At 43.8% G+C, this 24407-nt stretch overlaps 2 protein-coding genes across 7 annotated transcripts in view; one reads left to right on the top strand and one right to left on the bottom strand.

The window, feature by feature from the left end:
- The window catches only part of Fam118b (family with sequence similarity 118 member B), a 49248-nt gene extending 38066 nt beyond the window's left edge, over positions 1-11182 (bottom strand). For 5 of the 6 annotated variants that reach the window (XM_028879055.2, XM_037207635.1, XM_037207634.1 and 2 more), the window contains exon 1: positions 11095-11182. The gene's annotated coding sequence lies outside the window, so the exon portion shown is untranslated. The remainder of the gene's footprint in view (positions 1-11094) is intronic. The other variant, XM_037207633.1, reaches the window with a different exon arrangement.
- A 52-nt stretch (positions 11183-11234) lies between these two features.
- Rpusd4 (RNA pseudouridine synthase D4) lies at positions 11235-21322 on the top strand. The gene is made up of 7 exons (XM_028879047.2): positions 11235-11464; positions 11851-12016; positions 13286-13487; positions 17110-17203; positions 17279-17423; positions 18639-18736; positions 20418-21322. The coding sequence occupies exons 1-7, from the start codon at positions 11276-11278 to the stop codon at positions 20655-20657; spliced, it is 1134 nt and encodes a 377-aa protein (XP_028734880.1). The 5' UTR covers positions 11235-11275; the 3' UTR covers positions 20658-21322.
- The last annotated feature ends 3085 nt before the right edge of the window (positions 21323-24407 follow it).

Genomic DNA, 24407 nt, shown 5'->3' with positions numbered 1-24407 from the left:
GCAGGGTTTCGAAACAGAGTTTCTTAGTGTAACAGCTCTGGCTGTCTTGGAACTCACTTTGTGGACCAGGCTGGCCTTGAATTCACAGAGATCCGCCTGCCTCTCCCTCCCAAGTGCTGGGATTAAAAATGTGGGCCACCACTGCCCAGCTGTAAGTAATGTTTTTAAGGGTGGAGGCCAGGTTTTTTTTTTTTTTATACAAGACCCTGGCTTAAATGAACAAACAAATACAATTTAAACAGAGCAAGATGTGGTGGGACCTACTTATAATCCCAGCTACAGAGGTAGAAGCAAGCAGGTTCAAGGCCAGCCTGGCAATTTAGCAAGAATCTTGTTTGTATAAGATAATGGAGGAAAGGTCTGTATGGCTCAGCAATAGAGAACTTATCTAGGAAGTGTAAGGTCTAGGGTTTGCTCTCCATAGCTACAGGAACAAGCCACACTGGAACATAGCTACAGGAACAGCACACTGCTCCCCAGCTGGCTGGGGCTGTGAGGCACCAGGATGATGAGAGGGAGCCCATTGAGAAGGCAGCTCTCTAGCTCCACCCCATGGGTGAGACGCCTATGGATTCTGGAACAGTAAGAAGCACTTGCCAGTGACTTCTAATCTCAAGCTTTTCAGGCAGTGTTAAAAAGGCTGTGCTGACTGGCCTTCTGATAACAGTTAAAGAAACTTACGGATAATTTGTGTTTTTCTTTGCTATGTATAGATATCACTGTGCCCACTCCCCTGACTTTAGTCATTAAGCAATTAATAGTTTCTTTTCAAGTATTATCATTAAAATGATAAGAATTTTATAAACCATAAAACCAAGACTGAGACAGGGGAGAAGACTGCAGCAGCTAAGAACTTTCAATCAATTTTTGGAGATGGGAAACAGAAACTTTAGTGCAGATCTAAAGATATATATGGATTATCATAAAGTCTACTCACTGCAATTTTCCTCACCCACTGCTAAGTCAGAAAACAATTTCATTTTCTCTACCTCCCAAATCAAAGGTTTAGAGAAAAACAAAATGGAATTTTAAATAACTTGAGTCAAATACAACCAGGATCATTAGCCTGCAAAGAAATCACAAGATAAAGGAGTTCATTTGTTTCTCAAATTACTAAGTGCCTACTAAGTGCAAGGCCCTTCTCTACAATGGCAACAGAACAGAACAAAACCAAACCCATGCCCTGGTGAAGCCCACAGTAGTAGTGAGGGTAAGCCTGGTAAGAAATGCTCCAGGAAACAGGAAGGAAAAGGGAGACAGGGCCTGACTTTAAACAGAGAGGGCACCTCAACCAGGTGCTCCCAGGCCAGCCTGGAGAAGGAGCATGTCACTGCCTATTAGAGGCAGGATACAACCAGGCAGAGAATTTCCAGTGAAAACTCTCCAATCACTTGTAGGAAATGGAGCTAATGCAAAGATCTGAGAACAACCTAAAGAACTATGATGGACCCACCTGCAGCCTATCACATCCATATAGCAAGAGTAGACTATAACTCTGGCATGGTAGCACACACTTTAATTCCCAGCACTTACGAGGGAAAGGAGGATCAAAAGTTCAAGATCAGACTCAGTTACTTAGTGAGTTCAAGGCCAGCTTAGACTACAGAGAGAGAAGGGAGTGGGTAAGGAGAGGGGAGAAAGGGAGGAGAGAGGTTAGGAGAGTGGGATAGAGAAAGAAGAAAGAGGAAAGAGGGGAGAGAGATGTGGGGGAGAGGAGGATAAGGGGAGAGGGAAGGAGAAGAGAGGGAGAGAACAGCAACAAAAGAATCAAGGAAAGGATGGGAGAAGAGTCTGGCAAATGCCTTAGAACTGAAGGGTATGAATGAGCCCACTATAACATGACGAGAACACTGGGCAAAGCCCCACCCCATTGTACACCACCATGAAACTGCATAATGTAGGGGATAGAGGACATCCACATATGTGGTGTGGTATTTCATTGTACTCTAATAAAACTTGCCTGAAGATCAGAGGACAAAACCAGCCACAGAGTTAAACACAGAGGTCAGGCAGTGGTGGCACACACCTTTAATCCTAGCACTTGGGAGGCAGAGATCCATCTGGATGGACCTTTGTGAGTTCAAGGCCACATTGGGCTACATGAGATTGATCCAGTCTAAGAGAGAAACAGAGAAAGGCAATGGTGGCACACACCTTTAATCCCAGCACTAGGAAGGTTGAGATAGGAAGTGAAATGGCTAGACAGGAACTAGAGAGCTTTCAACTGAGGACTCAGGGGCATTCAGTCAGAGGATTAGTGGAGTTTGCAAGGTGAGAAGTGGCTGTGACTTGTTCCTTTGTCTCTCTGATCTTTCAGCATTTACCCCAATACATGGCTCTGGGTTTTTACTGTAAGACCATTCAGGATTCATGCAACACTCATAGTTTTCAAGGAAGGAGAAAGGGGAGAAACAAGATTATGTGAAAAGGATGTAAATGCCATCTCTAGAGCAATAACCAATTCCTGAAGACAGTACAGCAATGTCTCAACATTCTATGGGAGAATTACTTCAAACTTTCATTTCTATATGCTGCTGAACCAAATGGGCAGGCAAAATCAAGTCATCCAAATACTTCTCAGGAAATTCCTGGAGAGTATGCTTCAATAAAACAAGGAAACAAGCCAGAAAAGGACATGGTTCCACACAGGAAGGAGGTGAGAGAAAAGCAGGTTCAGGACAGCAGCTGGGCAGCCTTCCTAAAAACCAGTGAAGGTAGGAGGAAGAGGCAGGGCGCCAACAGCCAGGGTGATCCAGCTGAGCTCACAATGTTAACTGATAAGCATGTGAGAAGCATGCTGGCACACTTTGGGGGAAATTAACAGCAGGCAGGTGAACACTGAAGTGTAGGCCAACCTAAACAGTGAGGAGCACAGGTGGAAGAGGCTGTATGTGTCTACAGCTAACACTATTTGGCAGAGAGGCCAAGTAGCAATATTTAACACTGGCCATGACTTTTCTTACATTTTTTTAGGAGCTTGACCTTCATCTGGTATATCCATAAACAAAATATTAGCTTGGGGAAGCAGAAAGAAACCATTTCTTGGACTCCAAGTCACCCATCAGAATCTCTACAGCAGAGATCTAATGACTGATTTCTTGCCTGCAACAGTCTCACTATGTAGCCTAGGCTGGCCATGAACTCAAAGCAATCCTCTTGCCTCAACCTCCCAAGTGCTGGATAGCAGGCATGAGCCATCATGCTCAGTGCTTCCCGTAACTCTTACCAAGTTTCAGAAATGTTGGGACCAATATATTGGGATTGGCAAACTGAGTGGATCAATTTCTCTAAACCAGTTAATAGTTTAACTCTGATAATACCAACTAGTGAGATATATAGTACATATAACAATGGTATTAGGTCAAACGTATCAGTATGTGCCAGCCATTAACAACTAAAGCATATACAATGAGCCACATCTTTAATTGTTCTTACTCAAATAGGAAAATCCTGCTGAAAATACATGTTTAATTTTCTTAGGGTCTTAACATCTGGCTTTTATCCAACCAAGTGTTTTTAAAAATCCATAATTTTTTTTCTGTTGATAGTCTAGAAACTATGTTATATGTTCATTACCCAATAAGATTACTTTGATTTTTACATAATACCTTAAAATATATAGCTCTTTACAGTTTTGAAAATGTGCAAATACTGGGCTAGGGATGTAACACCATAGTGGAGTGCTTCCCTAGCATATGACAGGCCCTTGCATGAGAAGTGATGCATGATGATTAATCCTGAGTATCAACTTAATTGGTTTAACAAAGGCCCAAGAAATAAGTACACTTTTGAGTATGTCTATGAGGGGTTTCCAGAAACAACTAGATCGTAAGCATTCTGACCTAATCAATGAGTCCATCCCTTGATACATTCACAGTGCAACAGAATTAATGGGAGGCAGAGAAAAGTAAGAAGCAAGACCTACTTAGAAGAAGTCATCGCTGGTGGGATGCCCTTGGGAGCTATATCTTGCTCTGGCCCCTTCCTTCTTATTTCCTGGTCAACATAACTGTTCCACCAAGCTCCCTCCATCACCCCTGGAACTATGAGACAAAATAAGTCTTTTCACCTTTAAGCTACTGTATTTAGGTATTTGGTCATAGTCACAAAAGTCTAATACAGACTAATAATTTGAGTACCTACTGCATGCTACACACTACATATCTTTATCTGATTGATTATCAACCTTATTAGGCAGGTATTATTAATTCACTTTACAAATGAAGAATGAAGGTGTGGAGCTTAAATGCTGTCAATGATGAAGTCCCCAACCCCCAATCTATTTTCTTTTTGTGTGTATGAGTGGTTGATAGAATGGATATATGTGTACCACCTGAGTGCCTGGTGTTGTGCAGAGGTCAGAAGAAGGTGTTGGATACCTGTGAACTGGGGTTACGGATGATTATGAACCACCAGGTGGGTGCTAGGGACTGAACCCAGGCCCACTTCATCTCTATATCACTGAAGTTCTCTACATCACTGAGCCCTCCCAGTCTATTTTCAAATCTCCTCACTTTTCTAAATATCAATCTGTTACTTCAAATAAGCACAGGAATTTCAGTATCATATAGTTGTTTACACTACCCTCTTCTATGGAAGAGAAATTTAAGGCAGAAAACTTTGAAGTAAATAACCACAGAGACAAAATTAGACTGAGTTCTGTATTTCTTGGCTCCTAGCTCATTTACAAACTATCTGACAAGTATTTATACACCTGGTCCTATACTATGTGCTGAGACTAGCTGATAGTCTTTACATACTGGCATCTGCTAAGCTTTACAAAAGTGCTTTAATATGCATTAATTTAATCTTCAAGTAGCCCTAAACCAGCTAACACTTAGAGTTTAAAACACACACTAAAGAAGGCTGTAGATATAGCTTAATGGATAGGAACAGGTTTAGCTTGTGTAAAGACCAATGTTATAAAATACTCATCCAGGCATAATGGCTCAAACTTGTACTCTTGGCACTGAGAAGGCTAAGGCACTGAGTTGGAGAACAGCCTGGACTATGCAGTGAGACCTAGTCTAAAACAACAACAAAAACCAGCTGGGCATGGGTAATCCTAGCACTCAGGAAGCTAAAGCAAGGGCACTATCTCAAAACTGAGGATAGCCTGTTACATAGGGACTACGAGGCCCAGGCCTGGCTAACTGCAAGCCCCTGATCTCAACATACAAATAAATTACCCAAAAACCAAAAAAGTAGAAGATTAAATTATATAGCCACCATGCACTCTATCATCTGCAAGACTTACAGGCCACAAGTCTCTTCTGGATCAACATTCTGTGATCTAATGAAAAGTATATTGTTTCCCTAGTTAAAAGCAGGTGACTTGGTCTTGAGAAATGGCTTAGTGGTTAAGAGCACTGGCTGCTCTTCCAGGGGACTTGAGTTCAATCCTAGCAACCACACCGGCAGCTCACAACTATGTGTAACTCCAGTTCCAGGGCATCTGACACACAGGCAAAACATCAATGCATAAAAATAAAAATAAATTATTTTTTTAAAAAGCATATGACTTAAGGTGCTTGCTAACATTCATAAAGCACTGAATTTGATTCCCATCAGCAACAAAACAAGTGTTTGCAAGATATGCAGCTCCTTCTTGGATGCATCTTGGGTCTCTTTAACTGCTAAAGGAGCTAGTTTCTTGCTTGGCAACATTAATAAATTCTTCTTTTTTAAAAAATATGATAATGGGCCGGGTGGTGGCGTACATCTTTAATCCCAGCACTCAGAAGGCAGAGGCAGGGAATGTCTGTGAGTTCAAGGCCACATTGTCTATAGAGTGAGTTCCAGGACAGGCTCCAAAACTACAGAGGAACCCTGTCTCAAAAACAAAACAACAACAACAAAAAAAGATAATCGATTGTGGTTGTATTAAAAACAAATAGACAACAAAGTTTCAGATGAAATATGTGTGGGATTTCAGCCAGAGCCATCTGGGGATGGGAGGACAATGGCCCCATGTTGGTTAACTGTCAAAGCTGATTGATCATAGATGGGAGTTTAGCACTTTCTCCCCTGCTCCTGCCCTTTTTTTCCTGTGTAGCTGAAGATGACCTTTAACCTCTTACATCCTCCTACCGCTGGTGTTCTGAGATGACAAAAATGGCAGGCCACGCACCACACCCACTTCACTTCTATTTGCTCATTTAAATTTTCACAGTTGGGGGAAAAAAAGAGTTCATAAAAAACTGGAGACAAGCCATGATATTAATATGGCTTGAAAAGAGAACTATGAATGCTCCCTCTGTTCTAACTTTTGTACTTTTCATGCTATAACTATTACTTTTATAACAGAAAGCATAAAATAAAATTATTTAAAGAAACACCCATTCTTTGTACATCATCTTTGATTTTAGTCTTTACTTTTTCTAAATAGGCAGACCAAGACCACACCCACAGTCTCACAAGGTCAAACATAACAGCAAAAACCACTTTCCATCTCTTGATCCGTTACTGCTATGCGTACACTTTTAGAAAGCCGCTGTACTAGAACAAGTACAAACTGTAAAGAGAAACTAACCAAGAGTAACTAATAGGGGCACAAGCATGACAAACAAGACCAAGTTGAGAAAAAAAATCCATGGCACAACTCCTCTCTCTTCATAGTCAGTCAGTTTTCAGTAAGGACCTCGAACGTGCAAAGTAGTCAGGCATCAGGGTAGGGATGTATTTTATCTCCTCAGCCATTGGTGCTGCTGCCTATCAGGTTGGTAACTGGACAGACAGGACGAGGCTAGCAGCCTCATATGGCCCATCTCCAGCATTCTCTAATGACACAGCTACTATCCATGCTTCATGAAACACCAAAGTCCAGGAAGCACCAATTTAAGCTACACCTTCTGGACCATTGGTCAAAAGGTAGATAAGAGTATGAGGCAATAGAACAAGGGAATTTCTTGGAACTGCCTGTCTGAGGTTGGGTGTGGCAGCAGGCTTGTAATGCTGGCGTTCAGGAGAAGACTGATTCAGGAAGCCAAGAATTGAAGGCTAATCTGGGAGGTACAGTGAATTCTAGGATAGCATGGGTTTCATAGTGGTAAGTATCCTGTCTCAAAAATTTAAAAAAAGTAAGGTGGTTTGGAAAAAATAATTACTATCCACAACCTACACTATAGGATGCTCTTTTTTAAAAAACCAGGGTCCCACGAGGCAGCCTTGGCTAGCCTGGAGTTCACTGTGTAGACCAACTAGGCTGGCCTCAAATGCACAGAAATACACCTGCCTCAGCCTCCTGAGAGCTGGGATTAAAGGTGTGTGTCACCACACCCAGGCCAGGAAAGCTTTTCTTTCTTTCTTTATTTATTTGGGATGGAGGGGGCATATGTACCATGGCAAGCATGTGGAGGTCAAAAGGCAACTTCATGGTGTAGGTTTTCTCCTTCCACCTTTATGAGGTTCCACGGTTTTGAGGAAAACACCATTACATGTTGTGCCATCTCACCAACCCCCCACTTGGGAAATCTTAAGTATCACCCCAATACCATTCAGTTAGGTAAACTCCAAATACAAACATCAGCTCAGTCGAGTGCAATTGGGGTGGGGCACTCGGGAGGAACAGAATCTAGATTCTTTGTGCGGGCGCTAAACACATTCAAGCTAAGTCTTCACTTGTTAAGGTCAAAAGAGAGGCTCTTTCTGAAAACCTTCACAGAACAGATACTTAGGGCTGTAGAAAAAAGATCAGCTGTTAAGTGATGAAAAAATCAAAACCCAAATTACCTGTCAAGTTCATAGCAACTAAACTGGGACCAGTCCCCAGATCGCCTGGCTCCCGAGACCACACTTTCCAGGAAACCAGCAGTGAGTTCTTCCTAATTGCTTCTCTTAATCTCCCTAAAATCATAAAATAATGTCCAAGTACTTCCTGGTCTTCAGGCAAGCAGGATCCCTGGTTAATCTACAACTGGCAAATCTTTGTTTTAGGAAGCACAACTTAGCCTTCTGTGAACTAATCAATCTTCCATGTATGCTGTTTAAGATTCCTTATTAATTAGTTATTATCTATATTTATGAAATACTAAGGGAGCTTTTTTGCTTTTCTCTAGAATAGACATCTTTAAAAGGTTCTTTTAAAAGATTATGTACTTTTAAAAATTATTATATTTGTGTGTGCATGCCTGAATGTGTTCAAGTGCATACGAACTCAGGAGGTGAAAGGACAACCTGGGAGAAGTCAGTTCTCCTCCTCCTATGTGGGACTCAGGTCATCAGTACAAGCTGAGGCAACAATCAAGTTCTTTATGTAGTTATATAAATAAGCCATGTTTGAACAGATCTGTACTCTGTAAAAATGGTGACCCAGTAACAGAATGTCCTTCTCTTTCCTCCCTTGGACTGGGAAAACCTTTTGGACAAGGAGTGTCTCTAATCAAAAAGTCAACATGCAGTTGGTGAGGAAATAGTAATGAGAAGGCCTGAAAATAGCTCTGACTGGATAAGGAAGAGGAAGAAGATAATACAGATTTGAAGGAAAGAGGGTGTATGCACATAAACTGTTTATAAACAGTAACTCTATTTGTTTTGTTTTGTTGTTATTTTTTGAGACAGGTCTCTCTATGTAGCCCTGGCTGTACAAGAACTTGCTTTGCAGACCAGGCTGGACTTGAATTCAAAGAGATCCTTCTGCCTCTGCCTCCTGAGGGCTGGGACTAATGGCATGCACCACCATGCCCAGCTGTAACTCTATTTTAAATTGTGAAATGCCAAGATTCATGGGAGAGGCATTAAGGAAATGTAACTTTTGTAACCACATGTAGAGATAAACAGAAAAATTGGATTCTTTAAATTCTTCAGCAACAAAACAAAACAAAACCTAAAAGCCTCATCTTTTTTTTTTTTTTTTTTTTTTTTTTTTTTTTGGTTTTTCGAGACAGGGTTTCTCTGTGTAGCTTTGCGCCTTTCCTGGGACTCACTTGGTAGCCCAGGCTGGCCTCAAACTCACCGAGATCCGCCTGCCTCTGCCTCCCAAGTGCTGGGATTAAAGGCGTGTGCCTCCACCGCCCCGGCCATAGCCTCATCTTTAATACAGTGAGTAGCAAAGCATCTTTATTTTCAGGCATTATAGAGTGTGCCTTGCATTAACCTGAAACCAAGAACACAGCTTTGTATCACTAGCAATGACATCTGAGTTGCTTCTTTGCTTTGTTTCCTGCCACAGAAGGCCAATTCTATACAAACAAGCATTAATCTTGAACAGTGCAAGAAAGGGAAAGACATATACAGGTTTTTCCACCCCTTCCCTCAAACCATAAAGGTCCTATACCTGGTACAGGTGTGTAATTAAATTCACTTAAAGGTGTGAATTTAAGGCCTGATGTCCATGTCTTAGGAAGAGGGCCTTATATGATTAACAAGTGATGCTCAATAATCCAATGACATTAGAACCTGCAACTGCAGCTTATCAGAAAGGGTATTAATTCTTTTAGAGTGGAATTTCTCAACTTTTATAGGTGTTCTACTTGTGAATTTCTTGTTCAGATGGAACAGAGCCACTAATAGAGGAAACAGTGTTTCCCAAACTGCTCCCAGGGAACTCTGTATCCAGACCACTTATCTTATTACAGACACACAGACAAGTCTTCTTTCCACCATTCTCTGCTTTCCTTCTTCATATCAAAAACTGACCAATAAAAAGCTCAGAAACAGGCTGGGTGTGGAGGTATAGTCTTTAATCCTAGCACTAGGGAAGCAGAGTCAAAATTCTGTGAATTCAAGGCTAGCCTGGTATATAACGTGAGCCCCTTAAAACAGATCGACAGACAAAAAATCCAACCCAACTCAGAAACACTGCAGCCATACAAATATTTGTGAGCTTACTATATCAACAAGCTTGGGGATTAGGGAAAAAAAAGTCCTCAAGTAACTCTCATCAACAATGGTACAACTTGAATGCATAAATTGTAATTCACATTCCAAGGACAGGACTGAGCAGAGGGGAAAAGACCACGGGATGGGACATGACCTCATTAATGATCACCTACATTGCAATAGCCTAAATGGTTTTCCAGCTACAAACCCTTTTATTTTCCATCTGTCCTGCACTGCATTATCAGATTCCTATCTACAATTTCACTTACAAGGAACTTCTCAAGAAGTTTCAAAGACTTTCAACTATCTAACACATAAAGTTTAAACTCTTCAACTTTTAGTCTTCTGTAGGCTATATCCACCTGTTCAACTGTTTCACACGTAATGTGGTCCCCCTCTGCTAATCCTTTTTAAAGGAAGAAGGACCCAAACCTAATTCAACTACTTATTCTCCAACTGAAATGCAATCCCTCTCTCGTCAGAGAAGAGTCACTAGTTCTCATGACATCCTTTTAGCATCAGCTTCCCCAACAAATGGCATGAGCATCCCAGGGTGTTTTCAAAATTTCCATTGCAAATAGCTGTTCATATTCCCAGCTGCTCTTTGGTGATAGGAAAACTGTGGTTTGCAGTTCCGACATGGGAGTTCCTTGTAGGAAAGGGAGAAGGTTGGACAGTTTCAAGCTATGGAAGGAAAAACTAAAGAAGGCAAAAGAGAAAAGGTTTGTGTTCTGTTCTTTCTGCCCTTTCTTCGGGAAGAGTAGAAAAGGGACAGGAGACCCCAAGAAACGAGCTCCCGAGTAAGGTCAGAAAAAAAACCGTGGTGCTCTCGAGGTAGGTCATATGGGGTAGGGGTCCTGGATGAAGGTAAAGAGCCATCATCCTCGGGAGAAGGGACTGGTTACAAACAACGCCAAACAAAGGGGTTGGCAGTAGCCAAGTGAGAGGTTGGGATACGAGAGATCCGGGAATCTCCGGGAGGGCGAACGGCAAGAAAATAAAAGGGGACACACGGCACGTCCCTCTGAGGACCCGCCGAGGACCCGGTTGCTAAGAGGGACGAGACAGATGCCGATGAAGGCTGAGGAGCCGGCGTCTCTCCGGCTTCTCTTCTAAAGGGCGCGGGGGCGGGGAAGTGTTTTTGAGTGGGGTCGCGTCCCCAAGCGAGGCACGGTGCCCAGGGCAGTGCTCTGCAAGAACGGAGAGCTGGGCCACGCGGAAACCGTTGAGGCTCCGGCATTTCCCAGCCCCAGCCTGGCTTCCCCACACACTCACCGCGTCTGCTCCAAACGCCACCGCTCCAGCTGCAGCTACCGGCCGGCGCAGCCGCACTGAGCGCGCACTGCCCACGTGACCTGAGGGCTGCCCGCCCACGTGACCAACAGAGCCCGCCCCTCGCCCCCCCCCTCGGGTCGCTCTCCAGCGTGCGAGGCTGTCTGGCCCCGCCCTCGGCAAGATGGCGGCGCCCAGGTTGGGTGCGCCTGGTCTCCTGGTCCTGAGCGGGACCTCGCGTCCCGGGAGACTGTTCATTCCCAGGTCCAAGTCGTTTTGTTCCAGTGCTACTACCTCTAGGCCCCTGAGTGCTCAGAAGTTGGCAGAGAAGCTCCGAGCCCAGAAACAAGAGCAAAAGACGAAGAAAATACCGGTGAGCCTGGAAAGACCACAACTCCCAAGAGGCAATGCTCTCACGGCTTTCCCAGGTGTGGGGTGCCGTGGGCAGGTTCTGTAACGGCAAGTAAGTCAGTGTGGAGGACATACACAGTGTGATGGTCGGAATACCACCGAGAGAAAAGGACAATGCTGGCACAGTGTCTTTGTGGGCACTTTTGCTACTGCCAGGCTCAGACCCGAACACCGCGTGGGTGTGTAGGTGAGATAGATACCGATGTATGGTCCAAAGGAAGGCATGGGTCTAAGTCTACAACACAGTCATCCCCCCGTCCCCGCCGGCACGAAACCTAAGTCTCACTTAAGGCCATCCTCAGCGCTTCACTTCCTCGTTACGCTTTTGCCGCCCTTCTCTCTCCTTAGGTCCCTACAAACCCTGTTCAGCGGAGGGTGCAGGAACTAGTGCGATTCACACAGCAGCTACAGCGAGTTCACCCCAATGTGCTTGCTAAGGAACTGAGCCGAGGGCTTCTCCACCAGGACAAGGACCTCGTGGTCATTAATAAACCCTATGGTCTCCCTGTCCACGGTAAGAACCACGTGGGCAAGGGAAAAGAACCTGCTGCTGCTTCCTTCTACAGCTAGGGGCACTTCTGAAGCCTTACCTGTGAGGCACTCTTGAATTCAATTAATTTAGCCTTTGTATACTAGTATCCCATGTATACGACCACTGCTAACACAAACCAGTGCCTAGTCCCCACTTCCAAATATCTGACAGTGGGCTTTATGCAGCCTCCCACAGGGATTATTGCAGAGAAATACAAAAGCTGGATTCTGACTGTGGGTTGTGTGCAGCCTCCCACACAGGTTGTTGCAGAGGAATACAAAAAGCTGTGTGCTGACAGTCTTAATGATTATTCTCCTTCCAAACGCGGGTGGGGTTCGGGGGAAGAGCTGGGTGCCAGGTCTAGGAGAGTCTGAGGCAGGAGGATCAGTTGTTCAGAGCAGTCTTAGCAACCGCAAAACCTCATTTCAAAATGAGAGGTAGGGAAACAAGAACAAAAACTCTGGGGAAGAGGAAGTTAATATGTAAGAGGGGGGAGGGAGTGATATGTCTGGAACTTAATGGATGTCCTGATTCTGCTAAATGTAGTGATAAGGGACAGCTGAAGTGAATCAGAATTTGAAGGGAAAAGAAAAGAAAAGGAAAACAAAGAGAAAAAAGGAACGTATTTATCAAAATCTTGCAAGGGGAATATAAGAATTTTATTGGAGTAAATAGCTCCTTTGGTGGGCAGTACAGAGAAATAAAATAGGCATTGTTAAATGCGTCTGTGATTCCCCCCCCCCTTTGATTTCCTAGCAGGTTCTTGCCTTATTATTCTGTGATGAGGTTTTTAGTTGTTGGGGTTACTTTTTTGTAGATATCTATATTTTTTAGATAACAAAGCAGAGTTGGAAGGATAGTGATCTCTCTAAGGTCAAATGGAGAGTGCAAAGAGTAAACCTAGGGCTGTCTGATCTCAGAGCCCCTCTTAACTTCTCTTCTGGAATGCCTCAGTAGAGCTTCTCTATCCCACAGAATCTGAAGAGAAAGCCACAGTGTTCCCCAGACATTATAGTTACTGTGAGTCCTTGGGATGCTTATTAAAATATGAGTTCTGACTTAGTAATCTGGACTGGGGACCTGCAGTTCATTTTAAAGCTAATGAGAGCTCTGGACCTATTAATGTTAGTAATCCCTGCCATGTGGTCAAAGCACAACTGTAGGAAATGGGGATAACTTATGCAGTAAAGAGTGTTCTCTCAAGAAGAGTTCCTCGGTGAGAACTCCAGCTTCTGGCTCTCTCTGTCATAGGTGGCCCTGGAGTCCAGCTCTGCATCACTGATGTGCTGCCCATCCTGGCAAAGATGCTTCGTGGCCACAAGGCAGAGCCTTTGCATCTGTGCCACCGCCTGGACAAAGAAACCACGGGTGTAATGGTGCTGGCCTGGGAGAAGGATATGGCACATCAAGTCCAGGAATTGTTTAGAACCCGCCAGGTGGAAAAGAAGTACTGGTAGGAGGCCTGTTAGTGGAAGAAATGAAGACATCTCTTTTATCTGTCCATTGTACTACAGGAACTATTAATAGAAGGCATTGTATTAGGACTCAAGAGGATATAGTCTATAAAATAGCTTAAATACTTAGAATATTCAGTGATAAAATAATGGTTCATATGTGTGTGTGTGCATGCTCACTTGTGTGTACATGTGGATAAAATAGTGATGTGTGTGTGTGTGTGATTGTGTGTACATGTGGAAGTCAGAGCAGGATGTCAGACTTCTTTATCACTCCTTATTTTATTTTATTGAGATAGGTGTTTCACTGAACCTAGAACTCACTGATGGTTAGACTAGCTGAAAAGCTAGACTCCAGGCTCTGCCTGTCTCTGTCCCCTTGAGCACTGAGGTCACAGATGTGCACTGCTGTACTGGACTTAGCATGGCTGCTAGGATTCCGAGCTCATCATCATGCATGTGAAGCCAGCTGAGTGATCTCCTCAACCGCTGTTATTTGTTTATTTTGTTTGTTTGATTTTGTTTGATTGGTTTTGAGACAAAGTTTTACTTCCTAACTTTGGCTGGCCTGGAACTTGCTACATAGACAGGGATACCTGCTTCTGCTCCCCAAATGATGGGTAGAAAGGCCTGCAACCACTATACCCAGTGTTGTTTTTTTTTTTTTAAAGTTTATTATTTGTGATGTATATAGTGTCTGTCTGCATGAATGCCTGCATGACAGAAGAGGGCATCAGATCCCATTACAGATGGTTATCAGCCACCATGTGGTTGCTGGGAATTGAACTCAGGACCTCTGGAAGAGCAGCCAGTGCACTTAACCTCTAAGCCATCTCTCCAGCCACGTGTTGTTTTTTAAACGTTTATTTATTTGTGTTTCTGTGTTTGTGCATGCACATCTGTGGAGGTCAGAGGACAAGTTGGAGTCAGTTCTCTCCTTCCATTATGTGGGTACTAGGGGTCAAACTGAGATTGTCAAGGTTAGCAGCAAGCATTTTTATCTGCTATGCCATCTCAATGGCCACTGATTTGTTTCTTGAGACAGGGAGGGTCTCATGTAGCCCAGGCTGATCTTGAACTTCTGATCCTCCTGCTGAAATCACAGGTGTACACCACTACACCCTATTCCAGTGTTTTTAGAGTATATTCCTTTGCAAACAGAATTGCAGATTTGAATGGTATGCATGTTAAAAAAAATGTTTAGTATTTTTTTTTGAAATTATATTTATTTCATGTGTATGTGGGGATTTTGGTCTGTGCACCACATGCATGCAGTGCCTGTGGAGGGCAGAAAAAGGCATTGGATCCCCTGGAACTGGAATTCCAGATAGTTGTTAGTCACTATGTGGGTGTGAGGAATTGAACCTACATCCTCTCGAAGCCCAGTCGGTGCTCTTAACCTCTGAGCTGTCTCTCAAGCCTCATATTTAAAAATTTAATAGGCCTGGGCTGTGGTGGCGCACGCCTTTAACCCAAGCACTCGCGAGGCAGAGGCAGGCAAATCTCTGTGAGTTCAAGGCCAGCCCTGGTCTATAGAGCGAGATCCAGGAGAGGCACCAAAACTACACAGAGAAACCCTGTCTCAAAAAAAAAAAAAAAAAATTAATAGTACCTAAACTGCTCTCCAAAATAGTTGTTAGTTTCCGCTCTCACCAGCAGTACTGAGTACTCAAAGCATTTTCAAAAAGCCACTCAGATAGGAGTTTTGTTTATTTTCTGTTTGAATTTCCCTTTCTGAGATCAGACTATTTCTCCTTAGATATTTTCCTATTGGGATTTGATTTATAAATATTATTCTATGCTTTGCACATGTAGTTCTTTTTGTTTTAGAAATTGTGCATTAACTTTGTGATCAAGGGAGCCCTTTAAAAACTATATATGGGGCTAGGTGGTGGTGGAGTACACCTTTAATTCCAGCACTCGGGAGGCCGAGCCAGGCCGATCTCTGAGTTCGAGGCCAGCCTGGTCTACAGAGATCCAGGACAGACACCAAAACTATACAGAGAAACCCTGTCCCTAAAAAACAAAAACAAAAAAGAAAAAAAAAAGAGATATGGGGAGCTGAGTGGTAGTGGTGGCCGCCGCCGCACACCTTTAATCCCAGCACTTGGGAGGCAGAAACAAGCAGATCTCTGTGATTTTTGAGGCCAGACTGGTCTACAAAGTGAGTTCCAGGACACAGAGAAATGCTATCTTAAAAAACCAAAAGAAAAGAAAACAAACAAACAAAATCTACGTGTGATCTGGAGAGGTGGCTCAGGGGTTAGACCACTTGCTGCTTTCAGACATCTGAGTTTGGATCTTAGTACCCATAACTGGCAGCTCACAACCACTTGTAACTTAAGCTTCAGGGGATCCATCACCTGCCTCTGGCCTGTATGGCCACCTGCGCTTGTTGATAGATACAGACATACAGAAATAAAAATATTTTCTGTTTTCGAGAAGCTATACATCTATGACCCACCCACAGTGGTTCTCATTCATGTCTGGTGGCTGTGGGTTTAGCATCTGTGTCTTTTAAAGTTTCTAAAAGCTTAGTGACAGAGCTAGGGCCTCTAGTATGCATGAAGGCCTGAACTGGTCTCATACTAAAGCATAACAAGTTCCATAAATAACTGGAATATACAGTCAAATTTAAGAGCTACTGGAATAGTTGGGGTGGTCCCATATGATTTTCATGATGTAGCGCCTAGCCTGAGAGCTAGATACTCCTCTTTACTTGTTTGTTTTGTTTTTCGAGACAGGGTTTCTATGGAGCCAGAGCTGTTCTGGAGCTTTGTAGACCAGGCTGGCCTCGAACTCACTGAGATCCGCCTGCCTCTGCCTCCCGAGTGCTGGGATTAAAGGTGTGTGCCACTACCACTCAACGAGCTAGATATTTCTAAACTGAAATCTTCTAAGCTAAAGTCATGTGTATTGATTGTAGAATACTTTGGGAAAAAATTAAATGATCTTTCATGGATATGTACAATTAAAAGAAAATCAAGATAGCCGGGCGGTGGTGGCTCACGCCTTTAATCCCAGCACTCGGGAGGCAGAGGCAGGCGGATCTCTGTGAGTTCGAGGCCAGCCTGGGCTACCAATTGAGTTCCAGGAAAGGCACAAAGCTACACAGAGAAACCCTGTCTCGAAAAACAAAAAAAAAAAACAAAAAAAAAAAAAAAAAAAAGAAGAAAATCAAGATAATAGGATTTTGTATCCCATTTCTCTTTTTATTATAAATAGTAGTGTGGGGGGTTTGCAAGGGTGGATGGGGGACTGGGGAGATGGGCAGGATTGGGATGCATGATGTGAACATCACAAAGAATCAATAAAAGTTAGTAAAATAAATAAAATAAATAGTAGTGGGTTCTAATCTCATGCTGAGTGAACAAACATGTGACTGAGTGACAGAATGAATATAGTAAAAACTCACAGGACTGTCCCTACCTGTTTGATAGTCAAAGAAGCCATGACATCACAGCCATAATTCAGTGACCCATTCTAGAGCTCTTTTACATAGACAAGAAGCTGCAAAAATGGTAGTAAAGATGGTCCATGGTGAGGTCTTAAGCCCCCAACTCCCAGCAGCCCCTTCCTGATTTTTGTGGCTCAATCAGCAATCTGTATTGTCACCCCCAGGGCCATCACTGTGCGTGTCCCCTTGCCCTCGGCAGGAGTCGTGGACATCCCCATCGTGGAGAAGGAAGTGCAAGGCCAGCAGCAGCACCACAAGGTAGGTGAGCTGCCTCCCTGAGGCGTGGGTTTCTGTCCTGTCTTGGGAATCATGTCTTGATTTCTCTGGCTTCAGATGACGCTGGCCCCGGGTTACCGGATGGACAATGGGAAAGTGGTAAAGGTGCGGGCCAACCGGAGTGCCCATGTTGCTGTCACGCAGTACCAGGTGCTCAGCAGCACTCCCTCTTCCGCCCTCGTGGAGCTGCAGCCTATCACTGGTGAGGATGCCCCATTCCACTGTGAGGTGACCGTCCTGCTTTGTCCAGGGCCTTGTCCTGGATTCTCCCCTTATTCTGAGCCACTGATGTTGTGTATAGGCTGTGGGTACAGCTGACTTGTGTGACCCTGTCTGTGCTTCTGGTGCAGATCTGAAACGAGGGTCTCCGTGTCCTGGGATGATTGTGGGGAGTAGAAGAATAGAAGAAATAAGACACTATGTATCCTACACTGCCTAGAACTTGTGATCCTCCTGCCCCAGCCTCCCAAATGTTAGAATTATAGTCATGTGCCACTATGCCCAGCTTCAACAGAACATAGCTTAAATAGCTTTATTTAAAAACATACAAAGCATTTCTTTAAAAAAAAAAAAAGCATTTGATCCAGCAATTCTCTTCGTTAATTAAAAAAAAAACTAAAGTCAGACATTGCATCCCTATGTTTATAGCAGTAACCCTAGATGGATGAATGGAGAAATAACATGGGAATGTTAGAATTATTATGAAATTCTGACATGGATGAGCCTTGAAAACATTATGCTAAGTGAAGTAAGCTAGATATAAAGGATATATTCTGTATGATTTGTCTTACATAATATACTTAGAGTAGTAGATTCATAGAGAAAGTAGAATGATGCTTGCCAAAAACTAGTGGTGAAGGGAGCCAGAGGGGAGGAATGGGAAGCCATTGTTTCCGTCAGTGGGTTTTAGTTGGGGAGCATAGGAAGCTCAAGATGGATAATGTTGATGGTTGCAAACCAGTGTAATGTTACTGATGCTACTGAGCTGTGCACTGTGTACTTCAGTGGCTCAAGTGAGAAATATATATAGCATAATTAAGAAATGTGAGGCTGGGGACTTAGCTCAGTAGTGGAGCACTTGTCTGGCATACATAAGGCCTTTAGTTCAATCCCTAGTACTGAAAAGAAAAAAAGAAAGAAAGAAATATACAAAATAATAGTTTATTACCATATAGTAAAATTATAAACAGTTAGGGTAATTGTAGACATAAAGGCCATGATAATGGCTGTCTAGAATATGTATGTTTATTTCCTAAGCTGGCCGGTACTGCATAGCTTAGAGTTTCCTCCATTGTTCCTTATTGCATTTGGTGCTGCTAGTTTACTGTGCTTTGATTTAATAGGATTTGAAGTGGATGTCAGCACTAGCATCGTTTCTGTTGCTCCTCATAAATGTTTCTTTCCTTTTTCTCCTAAGGAATAAAACATCAGCTTCGAGTCCACCTGTCTTTTGGGTTGGATTGCCCAATCCTTGGTGATCACAAGTACTCAGACTGGAGTAGGTTGGCCCCTCAGGTAATACTGGTTGTATTCGTTTTCTGTTACTGTGATAAAACACCATGACCAAGGCAACTTACATATAAAAGTTTATTTTGGCTACTGTTTTGTGGGAGCCCATTTTCAGATTTCCTAGTGGCTTTGCCCAGCAGGTCTGCATAGAGAGGATGATAGAACCATGGGCCTGAGTGCAGGTGTCTGAGATGGTCTGCACTTGGCTGTGCTGGGTGGAGGTCTTTTGCACCACCCCTTGGCATTTCTGTGAATACTCTAGGGCAAAGGCAGTCGGGGCCCATTGGAATAGGTTCCAGGCCCTCTCGAGGCTATCCTTTATTTTCTATCTTTATCTTCCCCCTCTAATTCTTCTAATATTTCCTGCTGCTCCTACTCAAGAGTACTCTGGGGAAGTGTGGGGGTGGTGGGTAGTGCCCCCCAACCCCCTGCACAGAGCCATAGGAGCCCATGATGGTGGGGAAGCATGGCAGCAAGTAGCCAGCATGGTGGCAGGAACTAGGTGCTCAGAGCTCATATCTCAGATGCAAGCAACGAAGTAGAAAGAGCAAAGCCTTGAGTTCCCAAAGCCTGCCCTCAGTGACACACTTCCTCTAGTACCAGCTAAACCTCCCCAGATAGCACCACCAATGATGGATCAACTGTTCAAATGCCCAGCACTGGGGGCGCGCACTTTCAAACCACCATTGGTTTAACTGTGTACAGTGTAACAGGTAAGAGAGAACTGCCCCCCCCCCTCCGGGTTTTGTGGGTTTGGAGATAATATTTATGGAGATAATAACCATTGAATGGGCTTGCCCCTGCTGTGCCAGTGCTGAATCCCCTTGATCTTTCTGAGACAGGGTCCACTGTGTAGCCTAGAAACCCTCTGTCGGTCACACTGGTCTTGAACTCACAGAGATCTACCTGCTTGTAGATCTCCCTCCCAAGTGCTGTGATTAAAGGCGTGGGCCACCATGTCCAGCAAGCACTTCTTTCTTTCCTTTGTTTGTTCTGAAGCAACAGTGGAGTTTATTAATAAGTGGTTTTACTATAGAGACAGACATGGGCATCAAGAGACAGGGAGAGAGATAACACACTGGGGGAGAGGACATCCCCTAGAGTAAGTGAAGGTTCTCAAGAAATGTGACATTTAAGTGTCTTAATAATAGCAATATATGTGATTTGGGGTGCTTCTGAAATTACATTGTTCAAAGCATTTAGAAGATTTAAAAAAAAAAAAAAAGATGTTTTGGTAAACTTACCTTTTATTCTTTTCTTTTGTTAAAACCCTGAAGTAGGTCATGACAAGGTATCGTCTCCAGGCATGGCAACGTGCTTGTAGCTTTTAGAGGCATCAGAGTCGTTGCTGTCTTCATGGAGCCACAGGCTGTGCTGTCGGAACCTCAGTGGTTCATTTGTTTACTTTCGGATATTGTTGGGAGGCTGTCTATCTAAAGAACCCCGGGGGAGTCTTTTTTATTGGTTGATATTAGCACCCATTCTCTTAAAGGGCCAGAAATTGGACCCATAAGAGTTTCTCTGGTATGATTGTATTTTTCTTACCGAGGTTCTACGCCTTTCCTAGACTTGCCCCTGAGGCGAGCTAACCATTACTGGTCTTGCAGAGGTTAGTGCAGGCACTTCTCTAGTTAAAGACAGGCAGTAGCTGGCTGTGCTCTCAAGTGTCTGTCTTTGCTTTCTGTAGAAGCTTTCTGCTGGCACACTGAAGAAGCTGGGGCTGCAGCAGGCAAAGGCCCGCTACATCCCCCTTCACCTGCATGCTAGGCAGCTCGTCCTGCCTGCGCTGGGCTCCAGAACAGAGGAACTCCTCCTGGCCTGCAGGCTGCCTCGCTTCTTTGCATCTTCTCTGCACCGTCTGGGTTTAGAGATGCCAAATCAGGATCAAAGCAGAGACAAGGAGGCCAAGCGTGTAGACGCACAGTGAAGACTGTTGGGCACTTTGGCCCTGGAGCTCTGCTGCAGTCCATGGATTCTGCTACCTTCTCATTTGGAACAAACTGCAGAAGAGCCAGGGGGGATAAGGTGAAGAAACTTGGCCACTTGAGGACTTTAATGGAGAATGAAGTCGTATTTCCTATCAGTTTGGCTGTAATGTGGGAAAGCGTGCTGGAAGTCTCTCCTCGATAGGTCTCTTTGCCAAGATGGAAGAGAGCCTAGAACCAGAAAGATTGGACCAGCAAAGGAGAACCAAAGGATGGAATCTGTGGCCAGGACCTATCTTCATCCAACAGGAAGAAAAGCTTCTGAGCCTTCAGGAGTGCTCCCTTGGAAAGAATGTCTTGGATAATCATGCATCATGGGACCCAGGGATTTGTCAACTAGAACATGGGTGCCATACTGTGAACCTGTGAATGGGTTGTTTAGGCGAGGTAATGGTGGGCAGCTAACCTAAGTGAGTGAAGCCCGGAGGGTGGGAGGCGGTGACTGGGACAAGGACCAAGCACACAAACTGTCTTAACGATTATTAGCTCCAGCCGAGGGTTGCCCTGTGGGCAGAGTTTCTGTTTTCTTGTAGAGAACCAGGAAATTTAGATATTTCTGTGAAATCTCCCAACCTGTTGCCAACTAAATAAAAACATTCTAAAAAAAATTTTTTTTGAGATTACAATTTCATCATTTCCCCTCCCTTCTTAGGCTTCCAGACCTTACATGTACCCTCTCCCTCACTGTCTTTCACATTTATGGCCTCTTTTTCTTTAATTGTTATTGCATGAGAGTGTGTGTGTGTGCATTCCTAAATACATAATACAACCTGCTAAGTCTATATAATGCTACTTATATGTATGTTTTCAGGACTGACCATTTGGTGTTGGATAACCCACGTTGTGCTCTGTGGTGATATATTGTGTACCCTAGTAAATTTGCCTGAAGATCAAAGAACAGAACAAGCCACTAGATTAAACATAGAAACCAGGCATTGGTGGCACACACCTTTAGTCCTAGCACTCAGGAGGCAGAGGTCTGTCTGGATCTCTGTGAGTTCAAAGCCACCCTAGACTGCATGAGATTGACTCAGTCCAGGAGAGAAACAGCCAGGCTGTGGTGGCACACACCTTAATCCCAATTATTGGGAGTCACACGCCTTTAATCCCAGCACTAGGAAAGTTGAGACAGGAAATGATATGGCTGGGCAGAGAAAGGTATGTAAGGCGTGAGGAGACAGGAACTAAAGTCTTTCGCTGAGGAGTCCTAGAGGGAAGAGGTGGCTTGTTCCTTTGTCTCTCTGCTCTTTCAGCATTTACACCAATATCTGGTACGAGGTTTTTTTTTTATTAAAAGACCATTTTAAGATTGGAGTTACAATGCTCTTGCCACTTTCTCCAGTCTCAGCATTCCTTAGTTGCTTGTAGTTCTTTGTGTAGGGTTAAAGCCTCGTGAGCTTTCTCTCTTCCACATTAGCACATCCACTGGTGTCATCCTTGTCTAGGTTATACTAGGGCAACCATGGTGCTAAGACTTCATGGATGGATGTAGTTTCTGACATTTCTAATAGACATGATCTCATAGCACACCCCTGACCCTCTTGCCTTTCCAGTCTTTCCTCCCCCTGTTCCACAGTAATCCCTGAACCTTAGGAGTAGGAGCTGTGTTGTAGATGTATCCACTGGGACTGGCTCCACAACTCTACTTCTGATTGGTTGTGGTTTTCTGTAATGATTTTCATCTGTTAGAAAGAGAATTTCCTTGATGAGGGGTAAGAATACTTACCTCTGGGTATAAGGACAAATATTTAGAATGTAGTTAGGGGTTATCCTGATTTAGTAAAGTGGCTGAGAAAAAATGGAAGACACTCAGTGAGGCTGGGAAAAGGCACAAGTCAAGTGCTTGCTGTGTGAACAAGGGGCCCTGAGTTGGACCCTTGGCACCTGTGTAAATGGCAGGCATAGTAATATAGCTAGTGCTGAGGAGGATCCCTGGGGCTAGTGCTGAGGGACCCCTGGGGCTAGTGCTGAGGACTTGCTGGCCAGGCAGTTCAGTCACATTGTCAAGTTCCAGATTCAGTGAGAGACCCTATCACAAAGTGTAGAGCATGATTGAGGAAGACTATGTCATCCTCTGGCCTTCACACGATCGTGCACCTGGATGTGCGTACACATGCATAGACACACAGATGGACACATTACACTCTTAGGCAGCTAAGCACATATTTGCAGGTTGAATTTGGTCTTTGGATTACTAGTTTGAATCTGTTTAAATGAGTGATTTGGAAGCTTAGGGAGAGACATCTTGAAAGTTAGGACTGACGTTTCTGCTGCATGCAATGCTTGGCTTTCTAGAGTAGGGACGGCTCTGGTTAATTCATGACTGGTTATAAGGGTGCTGCCATTTCACACATTCTTGGTTTATAAAGTCTCCTGTTCTTGTTTCTGAGGAAGGAGATGGCCATGCTGAGCACCCTAGAGATGGAATTTCACTGCCTCCCTGTCAGTTGGTATATATAACCTGCTCTTATCTTGGTCTTTAAACAATCTTTTACATCAGTGTTTCTCAACCTATGGGTCTCGACCCTCAGGGGGTCAACCTTTTGACAGGGGTCACCTAAGATCATCAGAAAACACAGATATTTACATTATGATTCTTAACAGTAGCAAAATTACAGTTATGAAGTAGCAACGAAAATAATTTTATGGTTGGGGGTCACCACTACGTAAGGAACTGTATTAAAGGGTCACACAGCATTAGGAAGGTGAAAAACCACTGTTTTATCTAGGTGCAACTCATAGTTTGGACTGAGTTTAAGAAAGCTGGGGTGACAGCTCACGTTGGAAAGGCTCCAGGACAGCTTTTATATGCTCTCTCTATGGAGTAGCCCCACCTTAGCTGAGGTTTCATCTTCCACGGTTTTAGTTACCTATAGGTAACTGTAATCTGAACAGATTATGTGGAAAGTTTAAGAAATAAACAATCGATGAGTTCTATGTTACACATCATTCTGAATAGTGTGATGGAACCTCTCACCACCCTGCTCATGCTGCCTGGGTGATGAATGTTCCCTTTGCCAGCATGCTGGTGGTGTATGTACTACCACTCCCCAGCAGTCACTGTCGCCACTTAGTTCCCAGACTTTATCAGATCAGTTGTCTGACTGTCCCAGAGTTTGTCAAGTAACATTTTCAAAAGACCACATTCACTTGTTTTATTATAGTATGTTATAATTGTTTTTATTAATCTCTTACTGTGCCTGGGTTGCAGATTAAACTCAATTTTAGGTATGCAAAGAAAAACTGTTTTTGTGGGGTTTGGTAGTATCTGTGGTTTCTTTCTCTTTAACATAAAAAATTCTGAAGCCGGGCATGGTGGCACATGTCTTTAATCCCAGCTCTTAGGAAGTATAGGCTGTCAGATCTCTGTGAGTTTCAGGCTGGCAAGCTTGATCTACATAGTGAGTTCCAGGCTACATAGAGAGACCCTGCCTCAAAAAACAAACAAAATTGTGTGTGTGAGTGTGCATGAACATGAGTGCAGAGGACAACTTGGGTGAGTCAGTTATCTCCTTCTACCATTTGGGGGATCTGGGAGCTGACCTCAGGTTGTCAGACTTGGTGGCAAGCATTCTTACAGAGCTATCTCATTTGCCCCAATAGCTGTGATTTGGAGCATCCACTGAGAGTCTTGGAATACATCCCTCTTGGACCGAAGAATTTCGGATTGAAAATACAACTTTCCCATTCCT

Source organism: Peromyscus leucopus, chromosome 7 (assembly GCF_004664715.2).
Source record: "Peromyscus leucopus breed LL Stock chromosome 7, UCI_PerLeu_2.1, whole genome shotgun sequence".
In the NCBI taxonomy this organism is placed as follows: Eukaryota; Metazoa; Chordata; class Mammalia; order Rodentia; family Cricetidae; genus Peromyscus; species Peromyscus leucopus.
This window is presented reverse-complemented; position numbering and strand designations above follow the sequence as displayed.

Bases quoted from the DNA above. Each gene is read 5' to 3' on its own strand.
- Rpusd4 (XM_028879047.2), top strand. From the start codon at position 11,276: ATGGCGGCGCCCAGGTTGGGTGCGCCTGGTCTCCTGGTCCTGAGCGGG. The intron at 11,465-11,850 runs GTGAGCCTGGAA...CTCTCTCCTTAG, and splicing joins AAAAGACGAAGAAAATACCG to GTCCCTACAAACCCTGTTCA. The intron at 17,204-17,278 runs GTAGGTGAGCTG...CTCTGGCTTCAG, and splicing joins GCCAGCAGCAGCACCACAAG to ATGACGCTGGCCCCGGGTTA.